Source organism: Carassius carassius, chromosome 5 (assembly GCF_963082965.1).
Source record: "Carassius carassius chromosome 5, fCarCar2.1, whole genome shotgun sequence".
In the NCBI taxonomy this organism is placed as follows: domain Eukaryota; kingdom Metazoa; phylum Chordata; class Actinopteri; order Cypriniformes; family Cyprinidae; genus Carassius; species Carassius carassius.
The window spans coordinates 3,450,881-3,476,082 of NC_081759.1; the positions used below are offsets into that span (position 1 = coordinate 3,450,881).

Below are 25,202 nucleotides of genomic sequence, written 5' to 3' on the forward strand. Positions count from 1 at the left end.
GTTGTGGTTTTGTAAGTTTTATTAACACTCGTCATTTTTATCTTTATCGTTACTTAATTATTATTATTATTATCTTAGTGTTTAACCGTGTTAAAAAAACGAATAAATATTCGTTTGTTTGTTTATTGAGGTTTGAATGCAGAGAATGAACACTTTTCTCTACATACGGCAGTTTAGTGTTTTTCTAACCATTGCCACGTGTCATTGTCCAGGCAACGAATTAACTCATGAATATTAAGCAGGTAAGTGACTGGCGGCTTCAGGAAGTTTACGAACGTCTCCATTTACCTAATTAATATTCATAAACACCGAAGTCCAGGCAACGCGGCGACGCGCTCCAGTGACCGAGACGCTTCACTGCTCTCACAGTGTTACATTCATTAATTACACACGTTTCATCGTTATAAAATATAAATAATTCATCAGCATGTATGATCGAGCTCCCAGGTTCACACATCTGACATCAAGAGGCACCACGTCTGAAATTGGACCAGGATCGTATAATATCAGCAGGTCTCTGAGCAGTAAAAGAGGTGAGTTTAATTTTTGCCAGGAACTGGTCAGTTTTAAAACCTAAACTCCTTAAGAAGTATTTAGAGGTTCTTCAGTGGTTCTCTGCGGTCGCCGTGATTTTGCCAAGGAAAACATCTTTTGATGATTCTGGATCAACATTACTGTCCAGAAATACATACTGTCCCAATCCCTACCCTTAAACCTAACCCTACCCCTACTTTATTCCTAAAATCAGAGGGAAATGATAGCTAATTAACAAGAGTGTAGAACCACAGAATCCTGATTGTAAGCCTAAAACTGTCATTTCCTAAAAAGTTATTCCTTAATTCTGATTGGTTGATTGGAATGATGTTCCAGGATCAACATGGATGTTGATCCAGGAACATGTTGTACTTGGTGAAATCACGCTCACCGGTTCTCTGCAGCCTTCTAAGATTGATTGTGCATGCAAACTTTTTTGGTTATTATTTGTAAGGGCACCTGTGATCATCTACAGGCCACTGCATTTGTATAGTATACTATATACTACATATAGGATAATATATATTATTCTATATTTTATTAATTAATAAAAAATTTTTTTTTTTTTTTGTATAGTATGCAATATATTTTATATCTTTTTTTTAATTATTATTGTTATGAATTATGTATGTATGTATGTATCAAGAATGCATGTATGTATTTATGTATTATTTCTCTCTGTTTCTGCAGATTCATATGCCCCCTTCCTCTCGCTGTCCAGTAGAGAGTCTGGGTTCCTGGGGTCAGGCAGTGCTCTCCTCTCTCCTGGACCGGGACAGTACAACAGTGACATTACCAGGGTACTTTCAACTTTTTTATAGCATCACCTCGCAAACAACTGATATCAGTCATTACTGCAAACTTATAACTAGAATCTTGCAGAATCATATTTTGGGAGGACAGAGTCTCCAGAATCGCTCCAAGCGCTTTGGTGACGTGGTGTCAGATGTGCCGGGACCGGGAGCATATGATGTTACAAATGATGTTTCACCTGCAGAGAGAAGACAGACCGGTCCAGAGAAGAGCCCAAAGGTGAGGCATTAGTTTGGGTTATCAAATGGACCCCTTTTTTTTTTTTATTATGATGAGATATAAAGATTCATTTATCCAAGTGCTGTTAAAAGTGTAACAATACAGCAAATTATATTTTGTAACAAATTATAATAAATCTTAATTTATAGCTAATTATATTTGTTTTAAAAATATATATAATATATATATATAAATAAAAGTTTGAATGATCATATGGACTGTAATTTAATTTTATTATTTTAATTTTATCATTTATCCAAGTGTTGTTAAAAATGTAACAATAAAACAAATATTATTAAATATAATAATAATAATAATAATATTTAATATTATATATAATACATTTGAATAAAGTATATTTTATAACAAATGATATAATTATATATATATATATATATTTATTATTTATTTTTTTATTTTGTATAAAAGTGCGTTTGACATTTTCACACCAAATAATCACATTTCCCACCAAATATTTAGAGAAGTATTTTATTCACAATGAATGCATCTCTCTTGGTAAACCCGTAGGATTTGGATACTTTTTTACTTGCAGCTGTAATGAATGTCTCTCTGATAACGGTCTGATATGCATATTTGATTATATGTCATTACAATGTCTGCAGGCCGTCTCTAAAGCGGCGAGGTTGCTGCTGAATCCTGATGCCCCGTCCATCCCGTCTCCTGGACAGGCGTTCGGATATGAAGAGGATGCTCAAGGTGTCCTGCACCAGCACAAACCCCCCAGCAGAGACCAGACCCTTGGCCCGGCCTTCTACAGTCCCATACCGGTCAGACAGATTACGAGCAGTGTGTAAACGGATGTGCACGTCTAATGGAGTGCTTTGAGTGTGTGTGAGGTCAGATGTGTGTGTGCATTAACAGAAGATCGTCTAATGCCCCTCCGCTCTGCATCATTAGTGCTGGGCCTATTTCCATTACTAATGATCACTGCATTATTTTAAAAAGTCACAAAGTGCAGCACTCATCCATTTTACTGTCAGGACCGAAAAACCCTGGGTAATTATTCTTTATGTTATATTTCAGTATTCACTTACAATAATGCAGCAGATGCTGGATTCAGTTTTAATCAAATCATCTTTCATTTGCCATTGAGCTGCCAACTTCCTCTTGAGGGGGAAGAACTCTTTATCAAAGCGCAGGGCCATCCATCATGCTGCGTCTCTGTTTCTCTCTCTCGTCTAAGGTTTTGCTTGTTGATTACACATTCCACCCATTCCAACACTTTTTTTGCACATTTTTCGACACTTTATTTAGTTTCACTGAAGACCACTTATTGACCAAAACCTATAGTGAGAGTGCATAAAACATGCAGCTCAATCAGGTTCATCAAGGTTTATTAACCCTTTTCATCTAGGTTTCATTATGAATGCACTGGCATTGGAATTTTAATTTACGATTTATTATGATAAATAACCATCTGTTACAGCTAATACTTAATATTGCATAATAAATCTAAATAAATTGTATAATAAATAAATAAATAGTACAATATAAATAAACTGTATAATAAATATATATAAATCCATTCTGTCAGTATAAATCAGCTTTAGCTTTAGGTAAAATATAATTCATATTTCATATATAATTTCTAAAAATATTTGGGTTATGAAATATATTGTAAAAATGGTTAGCAGTTTTTTTTTTTGTTTTTTTTTTTTTTATGAAATCTGACAATACCCCAAAATTCATGAACATTTTAAAATTACAAAAAAAAAAATTCAAAAGTAATTTCTAAAATTAAACAAAGTTCCAAGTGAAATCAGGCTGTGAAATATACTAGAAAATCAAATTTTACTTATAAAATCTTGCAAAGTAAAAAAATAAAGTGTAAGAAAAAAAGTGTGTGTTTGTATAAAGAATAAAAAATAGTGTTATGTTGGTAAAATAGTTATATGAGCAATTTTTTATTAATTGTGATAATGTGTTAATATAATTTTTTGTTGGTGTCTCATACAAATAACATTTTATATATTTTATATATTTATTTAGCAGACATGCTGAAGTATTCCTTTTAATGTATTGAGAGTTTCGATCATCTAATTATGATATTTTCTGAATTATGAGGGTTTTTTTTTGCAGTTAAGTTTTAATACAGTAAATGGTCTTAGTGGACTTTGAAAGTTAGATGATGCGCTGTAATAGTTTCCCTTCAAAACAGAAGTCTGTATTATTATCTGATGAGAGTGAGCTTAGGAACAAACATTCAAGGTTAAAGGATTGAAATGACTAAATATATATCGAAAAATATCTTTGTTTGTTTTGTTTTTTGGCATTTTGTAGAAGGGTCTGCCGTCCTCTCAGAAGTATAAAGGTGTGCATTTCGGGAAGATGTCGGGCCGGAGAGAGCAGGTAACGGGTGAAGACGGACCTGGACCAGGTCATTATGATCTACAAGAGTGAGTTTGATGGATGCAGACTTTCTTAGCTGCAACACAGCATTTGCATTGTCTTGCAAAATTTATTCTGAAGCATCTGGACTTGGTTTTCCATGTGCAGATGCTTCAGAATAAATTTTACAGATGGACCAACCGCAGTCTGTTCTCTGACCGTCTGACAAACACTGTACACAAAACTCTCAATTTCAAGATTCATGATTTTTCTATTGGCTTTTGGATTACTGCAGATCAAAATCTCATGATAATCATTATAATCTTCAAAAATGAACACTATTTCGAAGCCTTAATATAATCGGCAAAAGTAAAAAGCTAAATGTTGGCTATTAATGAACTACACCACAGTCACATGACTTCTATGTTTAGCCATTGAGCTTCTTAAAATTTCACAAGGGGGTTTTACTGATCTATTTTATGCTGCACAAATTTTTTTTTTTTAAATCTTGAGCTTGTGTTGAACCTCTGACCTTATTTCAAGAATTTAATCAAAAACCCATTCAAAAACGCCATTGACTTTATGACGATAGAACCAGAAGTACCAAAAAAATGTCATCCCTGCAGCACTGTATGGTGTGTTTGATTAAATGCTTGATTTTGTGTGTGTATCAGGGATCACACTGTCCTCTATGAGAATGTGAATCTCAGACGAGATCAGAGAGGCCGTGCGGAGCTGGTCATCCCTCGGTACCACGAGCTGGTGGCTCTACAGGAGGAGAAGAAGGTTTAAACTTCATATCCTTTGGATTTAGTCTCTGTTACATGTGTAGCTATCAGAGGAAGTCGTTTTGGATGTTTGTTTTCAAAGACATTCGATGCCACTGAAGCTTTGGCTACAGATAAAGTGTGTCAATTCTGTGTCACTAAATGCACAAGTAATGACAATACTGAAACACGCTGATATGATAACTTAAATTCGTCAAACCTACACTTTATCATATTTGATAAATTTTTTCCGGTTTGTAGACAATCTATTAAATGCCTTCTGATATTTGCATGCATTTACTACTATACTGTTTTCATTTATTTGCATTACAAACTTGTTATCAGTTTTATAAATATACATATCAGCATCTGCACCAAATCTGCACTCTGAATAAAACTGAGGTGTTTGTTTTTCCTCCATATTCACACTATATCATACTATACGAGCCATAAAAGCCTCATATTGATGTTTAAAATATGATTCTCAAAAACACATATGAAAACTCAAAGGTTCTTTTGGTTTTGATTTTTAAGAGGATTATTTTGCAAGCTTGCATGTAGATGTTTTGTCTTGTCTGTAGAGGGCACTATTGCAACAAGACCTGAGCTCAAATTTAGATGCGTTTCTGCATGGATGCTTTTACTGTATTGGGTACAAATAACTTTGTGTGTATTTTTAGGGTGTTCCAGGACCAGGGCAGTACTACATAAAGAGTCAGTTTGAGATGGCCAGTAACCCACACGCTCCTGTTTTGAGTCCACCCTTCCTGTCTCAAGCTCAGGCAACAATTTTTAATCTTCATTTTTGGACATGCATACCTGCTAATAACATCTGCTCAATCTGGAATAAACTCTCTGGAAGTCACATGAAATCAAATTAGACCTTATTGACTTGTTTAATACACATTTCTGATCTCATCTGTGCATGTTATTTAAATAATCTTTTGGTAAAATGCAATGACAAAATTAAAATGTGTTGTGAATGTGAATGCCTCTTTATGTCACTTTCATCTGATCTCTCTGTAGCGGTTCAGTCCGGTGAAGGATGAGACGCCCCCTGTAGGTGCGTACAATGATCCACGCTGTGCTCTGGAGATCCTGAAGAAAGGCAGAGGGGTGAAGAAGAATCCTTTCGGCATGACAGCTGTACGCTTCCTGCCAGAAAACAGATCGAAAGCTACGCCAGGTTTGTACCTGTGTGAATGTGATTATGTGCAGTATTCTGAATGCAAAATATCTTTTATCTGTGAAACACAGTGAGAGGTCAGATTTGGGCTGTGCTAGCCAAGGGGAAAAACATGAGGTTAGCTTTAGATTTGATACTGCTACACAAATGCTTTACATGAGCAGCAGCCAATCAGATCTCGAGCTACCTTCAAAGTGACCAATCAAAACACTCAAGATGCATTTTAAATTGCATACTGTCTAGTCAACAAAATTACAGTTAGTGCCTCACAAATAATAGTACATTGAAAGTAGTATTCCAAAAGTTTTTGGTATACTAGTGGGGATGTAACAATTAACCCCGAGCATGTTGAAAATCGATTCAAATTGGTTGAGATGCTAAACAAATCACGATTCAATAAGGGGTAGGAGTTTATATTATTGTGTCTGAGAGGAACTTACTGTCTTGAGAAAAGTTTAGTTGGTATTTCTTCTTTTGCTATTGCCTCTGTATAATGCATATTAAAGTTCATAAGTGCAATGCTGCTTTGTTTACAGCAGAAACCAAGGAAACGCTTTAAGCGCCACCTGCTGGCAGAGAGTGAATCTGCTTCTCGTTCAGCTTGTCTGCTGTTTCTGTTTCATGCAGATGTTTTTTTTTATGTATAGATACACAAAACTAAAGTCAAATCATTTAGTTTTTGCTTCAAATTTCAAAATTATACGATCTTATTTAGATGAAAAACTGCTCATGTTGCATGTATGCAGAATCTTTGTTTGGATCATGATTCAATTATTTCATTTTGTAAAAAACGAATCGTAATGAATTGTTACATCCCTATATACAAGTTTATCTTATTATTTTTCTACAAAGCAATCTTAAGATGTTATTTCATGAAAATATTTTTGTTCCCTTCCATTGAACTACTTTCTACTGAATTTGATGTATTTTTTTTTTGTTTAAATTTATTTTTCTTTATCAGTAATTACATTCAAAGTAGTCAAAGTGCAATAAAAGCAAAGACATACAGTATTAACCTGCAATTAAAAATCTATTTTTACCTGATTAAACCCATAAAATATTTTCTTCTAGTCAGCAAAAACACATTAACGTGACAGTAAAGATTTTTATAAAATAACAAAATGTTTATATTTCAAATAAATTGTCTTTTTCTTTAGAAATTTATATTCATCAAAGAATCCTAAAAAATCTCAGTTTCCAAAAATATATGAAGCAGCACAACAGTTTTCAACATTGATAATAATCAGAAATGTTTCTTGAGCAGTAAATCAGCATATTAGAATGATTTCTGAAGGATCATGTGACACTTGAGCTTTGCATCACAGGAATAAATTATATTTTACACATATTACTCTAAACAGTAAAAATATATTTACAATATTAAATTTTTATTGTATTTTTATAAAATAAGTGCAACCTTGATGAGAAAAGACTTCCTTAAAAAACCATAAATAAAAGTTCAGCTCCAGTAGTAACTAATCGTCTAACCCGTGCATGTCTTTGCTAGGTCCCGGTGCTTATAATGTGTTTGAGTATGGCCTGGCTTACGAGAGTTTAAAGAAAGCCTGTCTGGAGAGCACGAGGAAGGGTGCCTTCTGCTCTATTGCACCACGCCGGCTTTTCCTCCCCAGCAAAGAGGAGATGAGCCGCCCGGGGCCGACTCAGTACAAGGTGAGCACTTCTTCAACCCAGAAAGTGTGCACTCATTGTCTATTGTCTATTGTGCGCTTATCTGCCTGCGCCCTTGGGAGCTTATTCAGACTTTTCAGAGAGTTTCATCCAATGAATCGAATAAATCTTCCATAAATCCCCTTGAAATGAATATTTCTCAGCGTACACTAAATGTCAGGCTACAATCTAGAGCCTATCCTTTCAAAACGTACCACAGGTTTAGCCAAAATGCAGCAATTGCTGCACTTAATGGCAAATGTCACTCCAAATTACTGTTGCTGGTGCTCAGGGTGAGGTTTTCAGATGAAGTATCAATCATTCATGCAGCAGATGTGAATGCAGACTTGAATTGCTTGTTGGCTTGTTCAGGAGAGGTGTGCTTTCACTTTTGCAAGCGGTCCGAATTAACGGTTCTGTATGTATGTATATATATATATATATATATATATATATATATATATATATATATATATATATATATATATATATATATATATATATATTTTTTTTTTTTTTTTTTTTTGACTGTACTAAAGCATAAAAATACTATGTTTTCAACTATTTAGGTAAAATGCTCAGTTTTAAAAAACAAACAAACAATGCTTTAATCAGTTATTCTACTTTGAAATGTGGGTTCTGTGACTGAATGTCTGTTTTGGTGACTCCGCCCACTGCTGGTTTACCCAATAGGATTTTGACACCCCGGTTTGCCAGATGGTAGAAAACACAGCTGGAAGTACAGCTATGGAAAGCCAGCAATTGAACTGAGTCAGAACTGGGCTCTACCCAACCTTAAACCGCCCAGCATTCATCTAGAAAACTCTGTGGCCAAAGGAAAACAGCATTAAATGCTTTTAAATCAATTAATTAACTTACAGTTTAAGGCTCTTTACCTTTTATTGTCAATTGCACTTGTTCCTGTTGTGCATTCTCAATTTTGCAACCAATGTGAGTGTAATTGCATTATATACTATAAAACAATTCTATATAAAACAATAGTGGATTTACATCAACATTTAATATCTAATGTAAAAGTGTATGGTTTTAATGCAGGGATGCCTAGTCTTGTCCCTGGAGATTAAGTTATTAATTAGAAAAAAATTAAAATAGCAATTTTATGCCTATGTATTAGTAGTAATAAGTAATGTAATACATTTTAGATTAATTAGTACAGTAATCTGATTCCACTGTTGGAGATTAGTAGCTAGTAATTAAAGCGATAGTTCACATAAAAATGAAAATTCTGTCATTAATTTCTGACCCTCATTTCGTTCCAAACCCATAAGACCTTCGATCATCTCCATTACACAAATTAAGATATTTTTGATGAAATCCGAGAGCTTTCTGACCCTCCAGACAGCAAGGGAACCACCACGTTCAAAGCACTGAAAGATAGTAACAACATTGCTAAAATAGTCCATGTGACGTCAGTGGTTTAATGGTGATTTTATGAAGCTACGGGAATATTTTGTGCGCAAAGAAAACAAAAATAATAATGACTTAATTCAACATTTTTTTTCTCTTCTGTGTCAGCTTTCTTGCCAAGCCCTACTTATTTGAAACAGAATATAAAGATGATGAACTAAGAGAGACGGACGTTCTAAATCAGAACGCAGACTAGTGAACGTGTGTCAAAGACTGACACGGAAAAGAAGAAATATTTTATTTACACCAAAAAATATTCTTGTAGCTTCATAACATTACAGTTGTTCCACTGATGTCACATGGACTATTTTAATGATGTCTTTACTACCTTTGGCCTTGAACCTGTCTGTTCTGCTGTTTATGGAGGGTCAGAGAGCTCTCGGATTTCATCAGAAATATCTTAATTTGTGTTCTGAAGATGAACAAAGGTCTTACAGGTTTTGAATGACATGAGGATGAGTAATTAAGACAGAATTACTCATTTTTGACAGAATTTTTGGGTGAACTATCCCTTTAATTATTTTTTTAGAGTAACTAAACTTAACTGTAGTAATAACTTGTAGTAATCTTGTATATGCTCTTGCTTTCGTGTTTGCTGCAGGTGGAGAAAACAACCGAAGCATTATATAAGAAAAAGAGTACAGCTGCTTTTAAATCTGCCACATACAGACTTGTGGGTTCACTGTACGCCAAAGTAAGACACACACAACACTCCAAATTCACATTTAGACTCTCATAGGGAAGAAAAATCACAGATGAGATCTCTTTAATAGCTCAATAGTTTCTCCTAGACATGAATTGGACAGCAAATTGATACTTTTGAGATACTTTTTGATATTGAGAGTTGTCAAGCTTAATGTTAGGATTATGATGTTTTGCATCAACATTATTTTCATGACAGTTATTAATAAATTACAATAATGCCTTGGAATCGATTATTTATAAATTATTTTAAATATTTTTTTAGTTATTGTTAACATTATTGTTATTGTGATGGACAAATAAAAACAAATATAATAATAATAAGAAGAATTATTATTAATGTTGTTGTTGTTATCCTAATCCTACACTTTAACTTCATTGATGTCTTTTAATTCTTTTTTGTCTTTTTTTTTATGTTGTGTTAACATGTGAAGCACTTTGAACTGCATTTTATGTATGAGAGTTGCTATCCTTCAAAAAAATAATTAATTATATTATTATTTTAAATAACACATTACATTTCAATTCATCATAAAATATAAATATGGTAGAATTTACATTGTGTTTTTGCATCGCACAAAGGGGAATTTTGAATTTTGTTTAACTGTCATGAATCATGACAATGATTTCATGATACAAAACATTTTAATGCTCTTAAAAATAGTCTTGTTCCTGACAGGTTTGGTTAGCTTCACCCGTCTAGATGTTTCTCTCTCTCTCTGTCTGTCTGCCCGGCTTACAGACGTCTATTTACACAGCTCTATAAACAAGACATGCAACTCTGAGTGTGTGTGTGTGTGTGTGTTATTTGACTGTGGCTTAATTCACAAAACTGTCTTTGCATATTTATTCATTAGACTTGTCACTCTTGACTGACATCTGTATTTTGAATTTTGAGGTTAGTTGATTTTTGTTTGCTGACATGATTACAGTCGTGCCAAAATGATCCGAATGCAATTATACAAATGTGCTATAGTTACATACACGTCTAAATAACTGGAATATTTCTAGTTCTGTGCAGTTTAATTTCTATGTACAGCATCTGTAGCAATTTGACTCGTCATTAGTTTTGTAGGAACAAGCAAAAATTGTGTTTGCAGTAATGCACTTACAGCACAAACACACACACACACACACACACACACACACACAGACACAGCCTCCTGGCTCATATGTACTTGCTGTAAATACTTTGTGCAGATGATGTTTATGATGCTGTGGTTAGATATTAGATTTCTCTTGGCAGGATACACCTCCGCCAGGCTCATATAACGTGAGCGAATCGTTTGAGAGGATACACGGCCTCCATCACTACAGTGAGCCACAGAACGAGAAAGCACGCAAACGACAGAGCTGCTTCCTGTCTGCCGCCCCCAGAGACACTGGCTTCCTCCAATACGACCCTGAAACCCCAGGTGACCCAAGCTCTGACAGTTTTTAAAGGAACCTACACTAACTTCATCTTCATGGCATATGTGGCCTGCTGTTGATTTGCTGAAACAAACAAAGCAGAGATATTACACTGGGAGTCTATGGGGCTAAACATTCAGTGATTAAAAGCAGAAATATGAAGGTTGTATTTTTGTTTTATTTTAATAGTTGTCTGATTGGGACTGCTGTTGTATGCTTGGGAACTCCTTGCCTTACCGACAAAACCTGTTGATTTCTCCATGTAAACAGCATTTTTAGACATGGGTTATGGTTAAGTATTCGAGTTAAACTAGCTGTTGTTTATTTGTGGTTTTCAGGTCCGGCTCATTATAATCCAGATGTTAAATCAGGCTCAAAACTTGCACTGATTATCTCAAAAGAAGATCGCTTTAAAAGCCCTAAAGACCAGACCCCTGGACCCGGAGCATATGAGGTATGTAATGCATATATTTCTGTAACATGTATATTTACGTGTATAATTAATGTGTGTGTGTATATATATATATATATATATATATATATATATATATATATATATATATATATATATATATATATATATAATTTTATTTAAAACCAATGCATTTTTTTTATAATTTAAAATAATTTATATTTATAATTCTTTATATAATATTAGTAAAAACAATAATCATATTTATTTATTTTGGAAATAAATAACATTGGTGAAACACTTTACTGTGATAAAATCAAATCAAATATATGTATTAAACAAGATGTATTAAATGTATTAAATACATGTCCTCTACATCATGTGTCACACTCTGGCTGTGTGTGTTGTAGTTGAGTCCGGTCATCATGGACACGGTTCTGAAAGGCACCTTCAACGTGACGCTTCATGATCCTTTGGTGTCCAGCACGAGATCTTTACCTTCACGCAGGTCTTTGAGAAAACCCTCTGCTCACAACAGTGCCTAACTCAGGTCATAGGTCAGTGAGACTGATTAAGATTAAGTTTAGTTTTAGTGATTGAGGTGTCTTTGAGGTTCCTCTTCAGGAACTCGAGCTGCATCGAGTGCTTTGGGAAACGCCTTTGGCAAGATCAACTCTGAATATTGTGTGCAATCTGTTCAATGGAAGGGCATGACGTCACGGGCGGGGTGACGTAGTGACCAGGAAGCTATAAAGGCACCTGCCATGCAGCTGACTTCAGCTTCTTGTCTTTCAGCAAGCGCTCTGTGTGTGCATGTCATTCTGTCTTGTCAGTCTTATTTATTGTCGTTTGTCACTATTAGCTCCTTTAAGTAGCTTTAGTATGTCAAAGAGCAAAGCTAAGACTGGCATCTGAAGGGTGAATCCAGACCGCGTTCAGATTGTGTGTTCCTCCCTGCTCAACAAAGCTAAACATTAGAGGCGGGGATACACACAGTCTGTGCGTGGTCTGCCCGCGATCAAAGCGTGCTGCGTCTGATTTCACGTGCGCTTCGATCCCGGAGGGCTCTCTTCGAGAAGTGAGCCTTCGCCAGCGTTCCTCGCGATACCGGTCCCGCTTTCGCCGAGGCGGAGCGGCGCCGGCATTCGTTGGGTTCGCAGATTGATCTGATGGAGGGAATGGAGACGGGCACGTAACTTGTCTGATTGTTTGACTACATTAAATTCTGAGAAATTTTATGACTTTGAGAAGTTAATATATCACTTCAATGTGTATTGTTCACAATCCAGACCGTGTTTACTTGTCTGATTGTTTGATTGCTTTAAATTCTGAGGAATATAATGACTTTGAGAAGTCAATATATCACTTCAATGTGTACTTTATCTCAATCTAGACTGTGTTTACTTGTCTGATTGTTGGATTGCATTAAATTCTGAGGAATCTAATGACCATTATCTAACTTCGAGAAGTTCAATATATCACTTCAATGTGTATTGTATCACAATCCAGACCGTGTTTGCTTGTCTGATTGTTTGATTGCATTAAATTCTGAGGAATATAATGACAGTTATTTAACTTGTGAAGTTAAATGTAAGACCAAGATCGAGTACTTCCCTTCCGCCTTGCACTCTCACCCTGCACGTTCATGAAATGTGTAGATGCGGCTCTGTTTCCCCTCCGTATGCAGGGCATCCGCATTCTGAACTATATCAACGATTGGTTGATTTTAGCACAATCAGAACAGATGGCGGTTCGACATTGAGATGTCGTTCTCGCACATATGGGGGAGCTGGGTTTGAGACTGAACGCCAAGAAGAGTGTTCTTTCTCCAGTTCAGAGAACCACCTATCTAGGCATAGTGTGGGATTCGACCACGATGCAGGCACCTATGTCTCCTGCTCGGATCGAGTCAATCCATACCTCAGTCAAGAGAGTCAGAGAAGGCCAGTCACTCACTGTCAAGCAGTTTCAGAGATTGTTAGGGCTTATGGCAGCTGCGTCCAACGTAATACCTTTTGGCCTCCTGCACATGAGACCCCTACAGTGGTGGCTCAAGACCAAGGGATTTTCCCCGAGGGGGAATCCATTACGAACTATCAAGGTCACGCGGAGATGCCTTCGTGCCTTAGACATGTGGAAGAAACCTTGGTTCTTGAATCATGGCCCGGTGCTGGGAGCTCTTGGTCGCCATGTAACGCTAGCGACAGACGCGTCCCTCACCGGTTGGGGTGCGGTCATGAGTGGCCACCCTGCCCACGGTCTGTGGAGCGGTCGCCATCTGACATGGCATACCAGTTGTCTAGAGATGCTAGCTGTGCATCGAGCATTGAAATATTTCCTCCCAGACCTGAGAGGTCACCATGTGTTGGTGCGCACCGACAACACATTGGCGATCTCTTATATAAGTCACCAGAGAGATCTGCATTCGCGTCCCTTGTACAAGCTGGCACACCAGATCCTTCTGTGGTCCCAGGACAAACTCCTCTCGTTCAGAGCAGTGTATATTCCTGGGAGATTGACTGAGAGAGCAGACATACTGTTGAGACAGGGGCCGAGGCCCGGGGGGCTTCTGATCAGGACTGATCTACTCTCTCAGGAGCAGGGCAAAATAATTCACCCTCGCCCGGAGTTGTGGAAGTTGTGGGTGTGGCCCCTGAAGGGGCACAGCTCATAGCTTCCGGTCTCTCAACCGAGGTTGTTGAGACCCCCCCTCCAATCCAGAGCTCCCTCTACGAGGAAACTGTACACCCTGAGGTTGAAACTCTTCTCCTCATGGTGCAGAGACCGCCAGCTTGACCCTGTTAACTGTACAGTTGGTACAGTTCTGGAGTTTCTACAAGCTATGCTCTCTGCGGGGTTAACTCATTCCACCTTAAAGGTGTACGTGGCGGCCATAGCTGCTTACCACGTCCCTTTCAACGGTCAGTCAGTGGGTAGACACCCCCTAGTTACACGTTTCCTCAGCGGTGCACTGAGGCTGAGACCTCCAGTATGGTCCCGTATTCCCCCGTGGGACTTGGTTGTGGTGTTAGAGGCTCTTTGTAAAGCTCCATTTGAGCCAATACAAGATATTTCAGATAGACATCTGACCCTTAAGACTGCCCTGTTACTGGCTATTACTTCTCTAAAGAGAGTTGGAGATCTTCAGGCCCCCTCGGTGACCCCTACCTACTCAGACTTTGCCCCTGGTATGGCCAAAGCATTCTTATACCCTCGAGTGGGTTATGTTCCTAAAGTTCCCCCTGTTACGCCACAACCCATAGTACTGGAGGCGTGTCCCTCTTGGACATCTGAACCGCTGCGGGATGGTCCATGTCCTCTACATTTGCCAGATTTTACAATCTTGATATGCGAGCCGCTCCTGGCTCTTCTGTCCTCTTGCCTTAGCTGTGCTCCTCGGATACACACTAGGAAGGGTTTTGGGAGTCTTGCAGCATTGGCACATCGTTCCCCAAAGCGCCCGACGCAGCTCGAGTTCCTGAAGAGGAACGTCTCTAGGTTACAAATGTAACCCTAGTTCCTTGAAGGAATGAGACGCTGCGTCGCAGAGCCATACTCCCGGCACCCCTGCCGGCGCTTGCTTCCCTACTCGAAGCTGAAGTCAGCTGCGTGGCAGGTGCCTTTGTAGCTTCCTGGTCGGTACGTCACCCCGTCCGTGACGTCACGCCCTTCCATTGAACAGATTGCACACAATATTCAGAGTTGATCTTGCCAAAGGCATTTCCCAAAGCGCTTGATGCAGCGTCTCATTCCTTCGATGAACATCTCGGTTACGTATGGTAACCCTCGTTCCCTGAAAGAGGGAACGGAGACGCCACGTCGGTGACCGAGGAATATGGGATATCGCTTCGATAGACCAATCTACTTCGAGTATAGATCGGGGACCCGGCAGCTCAGCGGCGGTACAGCAACCATGGCGACGGGACGTGGCGTCTCCGTTCCCTCCTTCAGGAAACGAGGGTTACCATACGTAACCGAGACGTTCCCTTTCAGTCGGTCACTCTCGACGCCACGTCGGCCAATATGGCGCTACTAGCAAGACTTGCTCCTCGTCCTCCCGGACTTTGCACAATGTCTGTGCGAGAAGGCTCACTGGGGGAAACGCATAATTGCGTAGGTCCCGCGGCCAGCTGTGTGCCAGTGCGTCCGTGCCGATAGTTACCTCGGTCAGGGAGTAGAACAATTGGCAGTGAGGGGTCTCTGGAGCAGCAAACAGGTCTACCTGAGCGGCTCTGAACCGCCTCCAAATCAGCTGGACCATCAGGGGATGGAGTCGCCATTCTCCCGGGAGCATTGCTCGAGACAGCTCGTCGGCTGTACGACTGAGCAGGCCTGGAATGTGAACGGCACGAAGTGACCTCAGAACCTTCTGACTCCAAAGGAGGAGGTGGGGGGCGAGTTGCGAGATGCGACGAGAGCGCAGACCACCTTGTCGGTTGATGTACGCAACAGTCGCAGTTTTGTCCACTCGGACCAGCACATGCTTGCCTCGTAAGAGACCTTTGAGACGGTTCAAGGCAAGGTGCATTGCTAACAACTCTAGGCAATTGATGTGCCACTGCAGCTGCGGGCCCGTCCAAACCCCTGAGACTGCATGCCCGTAGTACGTGGCCCCCCAGCCAGTGGTGGAGGCATCCGTGTAAACCACAGCATGCCTGGAGATCTGCCCTAGGGGCACCCCTGCCCAGAGAAATGCAAGATCTGACCACGGAGTGAGGGTTTGGCGACAGGCCGGTGTAACTTGGACCCGGTGAGTGCCGCGCTTCCACGCCCACCTCGGGACTCGGCCATAAAGCAAGTGCTGGAGCGGTCTCATATGTAATAGGCCGAGCGTTGTAAGTGCCACCGTGGCCACCATATGCCCCTGGAGCCTCTGAAAGAGTTTCAGTGGGACCGCTGTCCTGCTCTTGAACGTATTCAAGCAGGCTAGCACCGACCGCGCACGTTCCTCTGTGAGGCGTGCTGTCTGTTCGACCGAATCCAACTCCATACCGAGAAAAGAGATCCTCTGCAACGGCGAGAGTTTGCTCTTTTCCCAGCTGACCTGAAGGCCCAACAGGCTCAGGTGCCGGAGCACCACATCCCTGTGCTCGCTCAACTGATTTGAGACTGTGCTAGTATCAGCCAATCGTCTAAGTAGTTGAGAATGCAAACACCCTGCTCTCTGAGAGGAATGAGAGCTGCCTCCGTGACTTTTGTGAAGACACGGGGAGACCGGGACAGCCCGCAGGGCAGGACCTTGTACTGATATGCCAGTCCTTTGAACGCAAACCGCAGAAAAGGTCTGTGGCATCAAAGGATGGACACATAAAAGTACACGTCCTTCAGGTCGATCGCTGCAAACCAATCTTGGGGACGGACGCACCTGAAAATGCGTTTCTGTGTCAACATTTTGAACGGTAGCCGATAAAGGGCCCGATTCAAAAATTGCAGATCCAAGATTGGTCGTAACCCACCGCCTTTCTTGGGTACAATGAAGTAGGGGCTGTAAAACCCCATCCTCACATGCTTACAGCGCGCGCCACCCCGAGAAACCAATCATCCAGCCGCGAGGGTGCGGGACGCGGTGGGACAGCTCTCCCTCCGATGCTGAGATCGACATCTGGTCGGGGGGAGTCCCACTGGATGCCACTGGTACGCTCCTTGAAGAGGGCCCAGCGCGTTCCGTGGATTGCTCCACTGGATCGGAGGTGCAAGAGGAGTAGTGGTCCCCAGAGGGTTGGTTCCCTGCGGGGTTTGCCACCACTGTGACCCTCAAACCACCCGCGCTACTGCCGGAAGTGGTTCTCGTCTGTCGGCCGCCAGAACGAGCCCCAGATCCCGGCCGCGGCAACGGGACTCCGCCCCCCTGAAGGTAGCGGAGCCTGGTTTGCAGCTCCGAGATGGTCATATTCCCGCAGTGAGAACATGACTCATCCACGAAAGCCACCTCAGCGTGCTCGACGCCCAGACACGTGAGGCAGCGATCGTGACCATCACCCGTTGCCAGGTAACGACCGCACCCAGAAACGCACGGGTGAAACGGCATCCTTACAAGGACGGTCCGTCGCCTTTACAAAGACGCACCCGTAAAGCTCTTTTAGAGAAATTTGCTCTTTAGGAAATGCTCTTTTAGTGCTGAGGCGCACAGGGGAACTGGCCGCTTGCAACACGACAGGGGTAGTGCAGCCTGAAGTGTGCAATCCACTTGACACAGGAACGACCACCGCTGAAGCGCCGTCTCGCCAACACACGAAGCTTCCGAGAGCGTGCTGAACTCGTAGTTCACAGCAGACACAGTTGAGCAGAGCGAAACTAACGCTCGGCACCGAAGCGAAAAGCTGGTATGCATTGCACCTGCTGCCCTCTTATACTCACGCAGTGATCAGCAGCAGCTGGATGCAATAATTGCATGCCAATGTGCATTGTCTCGTTTAGTTTACACTCGAAGTAGATTGGTCTATCGAAGCGATATCCCATATTCGTCGGTCACCGACGTGGCGTCAAGAGTGACCGACTGAAAGGGAACTAGGGTTACTTTCGTAACCTAGAGACGTTTTTACTGGTCTGTTCGACTCAGAAAAGAGAAAAGATGACTCTCTCCTGTCTGTTTGATTGAGACCAACATCTGTTACAAACAGATTCACCACAGCAGCAGAATGAGCTCTGATTTTATATTCCCTCTGAATGACCGATTGATCTCCTGAAACCAAAGACGGCCAAATAAAACATGCATCATATTTTTTGATTTACATATGCTAATTAGATGTTCCATTAATGGCATATGAGTCTGCTCACTGCTGATGGATAACAGGAGATATGGCTCTCAGATTCACTGGTATTGATTTAGCTTTATTTCTATGTAAATGTACTTTTTTATGTCAAAAGCATTTGTATGTCTCTCTCTCTCTCTCTCTCTCTCTATATATATATATATATATACATATATATATGTGTGTGTGTGTGTGTGTATGTGTACTATATATATATATATATATTGTATACACATGCACAAACAACTAAAAATGACAAAAACTCAATGGACACTGATTCAAAATATTAATAAAAACTATAATAGTAACTTAGTGATACTGAATAATACTGTTTGAAAGAATTTAGTGTATGTAATTGCAGATTTGGGAACAATTGTTGAAAATCAGACATGAGGTTATTTGGTCAAAATGCTCTTCTTTGCTCTCCATCTGATCTCATTGCTGTATAAAAAAAACTAAATATACAATTTTTTTATTTACTACTGATGTGTACAACAATAAGTAATGATGTTAGTAAAGTAAAATGTAAAATGTAACTAACTTACAATAACAGTGTAGTGTAAACAAAGAAAATACCAGTCTTTGAAAGGATTTTTTTTTTTAAAGAAGTAACATGACTAATTTAGAAATCTCTTCATTATTAAAATGAAGACTGTATTAAATAAATATTCTCTGTGGATCTAATTCTGTATTTCAGTAAAAAAAAAAAACACAATAATGTAATATTAGTAAAATGAAATAAAAAAGATCAGTAATGCAAAACAAAGAGGAATATAAAAATTATAGATAAAAATTATAAATAAAAAATTTATAACATTTTTTGAAGCAGGTTTTAAAATATTTTTAGGCAATTTGGATCAGTCGTCCTTTATGCAATTGTGATCTTTTCATTCCTCACATTTTCCTTCTGTATTCTAATTTGTTTTTCAGGTCACACACTTCCAAAAAGACCTCGGCTAAGCCTCTCCTATTAAACACATGCTTCCCAGGAGTTCCTGTCACACACACACACAAACCTCTTTATGGGTGATATATTTCCCCAGTGCTCACGGAGAATAAATCAGGATTATTTAATGGGTTTGATGTTTCAGGGTTTTTGTGCATTATAAATTCTCAGCCCTGCCCACAATAACACAGTGCTAATGTAGAGAGATCTCAACATACACACACACAACATCTTCATATCGTTATACACACCCTTTTAATCTAATTAAGCATTTACACACTCTCATTATTCAGCAGATAGAGTGAGGTCGAGGGAAGAAGGGCGAGAGACGAACGAATCAAAGAAAGAGAGGTTTTAGCTCTTTATTGAACTGACTTGTTTTACATTTGCAGGCTAATTGAATCAGATAAATCACTGTGGCGGCTCTCGCCCTGCGCGTGTTTGTCTCATGGAGTATACGGATGTTAAAGTCAATGTGAAATCATAATTGAACCCATTTGCTTTCTTAATGCACATCTTGTTGTGAACAATTCATCGGTGCATGTTACTCCAAATAACAACTTTTAGGTTAACATCACCTAGGTCATGTGGCTGGTGGATAGTGTTAATCAATATCGTTCAACAGTCGGGTTCTGGATGCAAAAAATCCCATTCATTTTCTCCATAAGGGAATGGATTTTTAATGATAACTTATAAACCATTAAAGGCAGACCTGCTGTGAGCTACAAGGTTGTTAATCGATGGTATATGCTTTCATTAAAGCCATCAGTATGCATTATTTCAACTTAGAAATGTTTTTAAATAATTGAGGTCAGCAATGGAATTCTTGGTGAAAAACTACATTACCCATGATTACATGCCAATCTTCAACAATTGGTGAACAGAAACAAAATCACGGAAAGATAAATCCAATCCCACAATGTGTACATATCCAAACATATCAATTACTTAAGCAGTTAAATACAAAGTCTTAATTATTATTATTTTTTTTTTTTTTACCCAATCTTCTGATCAAAAATGGGTAAACTCAAAGGTAAAATCTTGACTTCTAGTGAAAGAATTACATAAACGAAGAAGAAAGCAGAAATATTAAATGCTATGAATGAATATTTACTGATTAATCCAAACATTTTGTAGAAGGGATTTTCAACTGAGATTTTGGACCAAATTACGGGAGGGAGAAAATGAGTTTAAGAAAGATGACATTAATATTTTATTTTTACACAGAGATTGGTATGTTAGTAAAATCTCTTGACTTCAGCAATCCTTGATGCATTCTATGTCAATGGTGACAGTTCAAAAATGAGAAAAAGCACTTTTCGTGTTTTGCAAAGTTTGCATGATTGTAACTCAAGAAATATTGAAGATCATTTTAGACTCTGGTTCTTGACAAACGTTTCATTTGGTATCTCTATTTTTAAAGCACTATGGTTCAGTCCCAATTTGGATCTGTGTCCAAACAGTTTAATTTTACCCATTTTCAATGGAGGAAAACCAAATGTGGTACCTTTGCATACATCTATCTAATACTCACTGAGTTTAAAGAGGACCAATTACAGAATGAATACTGTTGAAATTAGAAATAAACAGTTATGTATTAACATAAAACACAAGATTAAAAAAATCTAGATTTTTTGAGAGTTCAAAAATACAGAATTACTAATTACTGTAGGTTTTCTGCAGGTCTAAAAAAGCCTTAATTTCCCCCTCCACAATTTAGGGTCTTAAAATGTATTTAATTGGTGCATAAAGTAATAAAATTAAAAGTTTCATGCACTGCAAGAAAAGAAGACACACATTCCTTCCTCAGTATATTTTATTTTCCAATATAAATATCTAAATATGCAGTAAAATTTTATCTCAAGGTGTCCTTGTTACACATCACATGTACTTACTATTATAAAAACAATAAAACATGCATAATTACATGCAAATAACCCTAAGCCAAACCATGATCCTAACCCTAACCATGTAGTAAGTATATGTAGTTAATTAATATTACTCAGTACTTAAATGTATAACTCATTAAACACCTTAAAATAAAGTGTAAACAAATATCCTTAAATGAAGGTACATGTACTTGAGATGCAAATGTAAATTCTTGGAAAAATCTAATGCTTTCTCACATAATGCAGGGAAGCAGGCCATGCATAGAATGAATAATGGATTCTCAAGCCATTGATATCAACCAATTCAGCACCACCACAATGGACAGCACCCGTAAACGTCGCACTTAAGAAGGTATATCTCAAGCAACTTCTTAAGGTATATATTTGCAGGAAATTATGCACCTTTAGTTAAGGCATACGTTTAGAGACTTCATAAAAGACGGCAATGACAGACTCTTGAGTGAGTTTTTTTTTTTTTTGTAAAATGAATTAAAAAGTAATGGCAATTGGTTAGAAGTTTTATCTTTAAACACTGAAGTTGCTAATACAACTCTTGATGCAAAACATTTATTCCATTTTGGATTTCAGAAAGGTAGCCTATTTCTACAAAGCACATCCTGGCCACATAGGTGGTGGGTTTGGACTTATAACTTTTTAACAACGACTTTTTAAAATCTCTGTGGGAAAATGTATGGGAAAAAATAGCTCAGAAACCAGTGCCAGTGAAAAAGTGGCTGAGCACTGTTGCATTATAGCTAAATATCTATTTAGCTGTTGTTTTTTAGTGTTTTTGTAGGCGATGCAGTCCTTTGCTAATTGCTGACACACTAATTTGAATGCAGTTTGACATCTTATAATAGCACATAATTGAGAGAGATCTCACAATTCTCTGGCGTTCTGATATGAAACACCCACTTTTGTGACCACAGCTGTCTTACAGTAAACCCTGTATGGTTAACCATGGCAGCCTAAAAATAGTCGCTTTTGTTCAATGTGCGACAGGACTTTTACTGTGGTGAACTCAATTCGAGCTCTCTGTAAGCATATGTTAATGATTATGAGTGGTAGAACGTGTGATACGATGTTCTCGGTGGACTTATAGAAACAGAGCTGAAGATTTTTAAAGTAACACCATATTGCGAGATGTGTTAATTGGGGAGTTAATAGTCGTTAAGATGTCTTAATTAGTCATTAAGACAAGCTGTTCCTCCTGCTGAGGTCTGGTTGGCCCTGTGCCCATGACTCTCCAACCACAACTTCTGCTTCTCCATTATTGTCTTAATGTTGAAGAACTTCAGTCGCTCTCACAAACACACCGAGGAACATCTGATGGGTCAAATGTTGTTCCATTCACAATCATTCTAAAAATATGAATTATATTGTTGATCGTATACATAAAATAATGTATATAATTATTTTGCATTACACACACATTTCATTTCACTGTTGTAAAGTGGTGCTGTTTTATAGTGAATATTTTAAAATGTGTAAGGAAACAACGCTGCTGAAAAGATGCAGAAAGATAAAAAATCTATTTATCTATACAAATATATTTTTAACATTTTATAATTATATTTTATTTTAGTTGTAATTTATTAAGAGACAATTTTTGTAAGAGTAATAGTGTGATGAAATGAATGGGAATGTCAGCTCAGATCCTTCAGATTTAGAAATATGTGATGAGAAATGTTTGAATTGAGATTTCTGTACTTTTTTTCTAGGAGAAATATCTCAGAAGTAGGAGACGTTTCTCAAACTAATGTCACTGATGTCATGGAGAAACAATCGAGACATTTAAGAGATCTGTCATAACAGTTTAAAAGTAGATTTTTAATGTTTTTTTTGTTTGTTAGTTTGTTTTTTTTTGTGTGGAATTCAATTAAACATATTTTGCTTTTTGTGTCTTCTTTTTTGTGTGTGTGTGCTGATGTATTGCAGGATGTTAATAAGATTTTTTTTTTTCTGAAAGAAGTCTCTTCTGCTCAACAAGGCAGCATTTATTTGATCAAAAATACAGTAAAAAGTAATATTTCGAAATATTAATTCAATTTCTATTAGCTTTTAATTTTCTATTGTAATATATTTTAAAACATAGTTTATTCTTGTGATGCAAAGTTGAATTTTCAGCATCATTACTCCAGTCTTCAGTGTCACATGATCTTCAGAAATCATTCTAATATGCTGATTCGCTGCTCAAGAAACATTTCTGATCATTATCAATGCTGTTATCAAAATCCCTTGCTGAATAGATGTATTAATTTATGGAAAAAAATTATACTAACCCCAAACCTTTTAACAGTGTCTATCTATCTTGTGTGTTATATATTGTTTGATCAGGGATTTAATGTGAGAGCCAAATTATTATAAATTAGAGTGTTGGTAACCGAACAATTTACGGTAGCCATTGACTTCAATAGTATTTCTGTAAGTCAATGGCTACCGTCAACTGTTTGGTTACCAACATTCTACAAAATAGATTTTGTGTTCAAGAGCTGAAAGAAACACGTACAGGTTTGGAACGACATGAGGAAGAGGAAATCACAGAATTTACATTTCTAGGTGAACTGTCCCTTTAAGTTTAGCTTTTTTCAAATCACTGTCTCAGTGAGCAATAATAGTAGCAAGCAGCATTAAACCCACACTCAGAGAGTCATAAGCGAGCACATGTCATATGGTGAGCGGAGGGAGGGCCGTGGGGTGTTCATGGGCCGGGCCTCATGTTATCAGCCCCTCACACTCTCTCCTACTCCAGCAGGGGGTATAATGATCCTCACGCACATATAATCACGAGACTCCAGTAAGCATGCTTAAATACAGCCTCTGCTATCATCACAGAGAGCAGGTAGCAGAGCAGACAGAGAGAGAGAGAGACCTGTAGGGTCAGCGGACCTGTGATTAGACTTTTATCTCCGCGCTCATCGTTTCTGTGAGAGAACGGCCCCAATCTGAAGTTTAATTGAGTTGAATGTTGTTATCGGAGTCGGCTGCAATATTGGTCTCTCTTTCTCTGTCTGTGTCTCAGAGGGAGATGTTTTTTACCCTCTCTCTCTTTCTCCAGGCAGGAGGCTGCTTTATATGGAAATAGGCTGCGGAACGACAGAGTTCATACGGAGAAGAAAGCTCAAAGTACTACGAATGTCACACTCATTTCTGCTCAAGCTCTTTTCACATTTTTCGCAGTTTCTAAATAATGCACTTAATGTTTGCTGTTCTGTTTGGTGTCTTTGAAGGAAAGAACAAAACACATGCAATGAGACTCTGGTTGTGTGTGGAAGGGAATTCTAGTGCACTGCTGAAACAGTATGCCTTCTGCAACAAGAAACTGCATGTAAATTCTGACATTTTGTATGAAAGAAAGTTCCTGCCACAGAAAAACAAAAACTGTTTATCTCATTTTCCCGCAATTCTGAGAAAAAAAGTTAGAATTCTGTAATATAAACGTGTAATTCTCAGAAAAAAAAATCAAGATATAAATTCAGAACTCTGACTATTTTTATTGCAATTCATAGTTTATTTATCACATTTCTGACTTTTACCTCTGAATTTGGATTTACATCTTGCAATTCTTATTTTTTTCCCACTTTGGAATAAAAAAATAGAATCTTAATTATGTGAATCCTGCAACTGACAATTATGAGAATTAAAAAAAGCCTTCAAATGAGATTCGGGTACATTGCATTTTGGGTGTGCCAAATATAACTGGATTGATTGTGACATATACATTTCAGTAACATAAAATGAAGTTGCATGCTGTTACTAGAAAAAAAAGGTCTTTTGAGAGTTTTTAACTCAAAATTTAGAGATTTATTATCTCAAGACTTTGTTTCTCTGAATTCTGATTAACTTCTCGCAAGTCTTTTTATTTAGCTGAGCAATAAAAACATAAAAATGTTAATTCTTTTTTCTTGTTATTCCGATTTTATATCTCACATTCGAGAATTATGAGGGAACAAATGTGTAAATTGTAAGACATAAACTCAGAATTGCAATAAAAAAGTTTATTCCATAGTTTTTTTTATTCCATAGCAGGAACAGCCTTCAGTAATTTTTCATGCTCAAACTTTGTGTAAAAAGTGCTGCAGTGATGATGCATGTTTTCGTAGGCCAATGCAGAATAGTTGTCACGG

At 38.3% G+C, this 25,202-nt stretch overlaps 1 protein-coding gene across 5 annotated transcripts; it reads left to right on the top strand.

Moving 5' to 3' along the window:
- Window positions 1–17: 17 nt before the first annotated feature.
- Window positions 18–20,795, top strand: stpg2 (sperm-tail PG-rich repeat containing 2). 5 transcript variants are annotated; one of them, XM_059549469.1, is made up of 14 exons: window positions 18–533; window positions 1,225–1,334; window positions 1,417–1,566; window positions 2,190–2,375; window positions 3,868–3,983; window positions 4,590–4,701; window positions 5,363–5,464; window positions 5,709–5,868; window positions 7,376–7,539; window positions 9,566–9,658; window positions 10,913–11,081; window positions 11,415–11,530; window positions 11,899–12,045; window positions 19,171–20,795. In XM_059549469.1, exons 1-13 carry the CDS (start codon window positions 428–430, stop codon window positions 12,031–12,033), a joined length of 1,719 nt encoding a protein of 572 aa, XP_059405452.1. In that variant the 5' UTR covers window positions 18–427; the 3' UTR covers window positions 12,034–12,045; window positions 19,171–20,795. The 5 variants fall into 5 exon arrangements, with proteins under 5 accessions (XP_059405452.1, XP_059405453.1, XP_059405450.1 ...); XM_059549470.1 differs by having other exon boundaries at window positions 2,190–2,354; XM_059549467.1 differs by lacking the exon at window positions 18–533 and having other exon boundaries at window positions 717–1,566.
- Window positions 20,796–25,202: the final 4,407 nt, after the last annotated feature.

What these genes read in the sequence shown, in the direction of transcription:
- stpg2 (XM_059549467.1), top strand. Translation starts at nt 1,159, where the DNA reads ATGTATGTATGTATGTATCAAGAATGCATGTATGTATTTATGTATTAT. An exon ending in GTCCAGAGAAGAGCCCAAAG is followed by an intron (nt 1,567 to 2,189) that starts GTGAGGCATTAG and finishes CAATGTCTGCAG; the next exon opens with GCCGTCTCTAAAGCGGCGAG. An exon ending in TCAGACAGATTACGAGCAGT is followed by an intron (nt 2,376 to 3,867) that starts GTGTAAACGGAT and finishes GGCATTTTGTAG; the next exon opens with AAGGGTCTGCCGTCCTCTCA.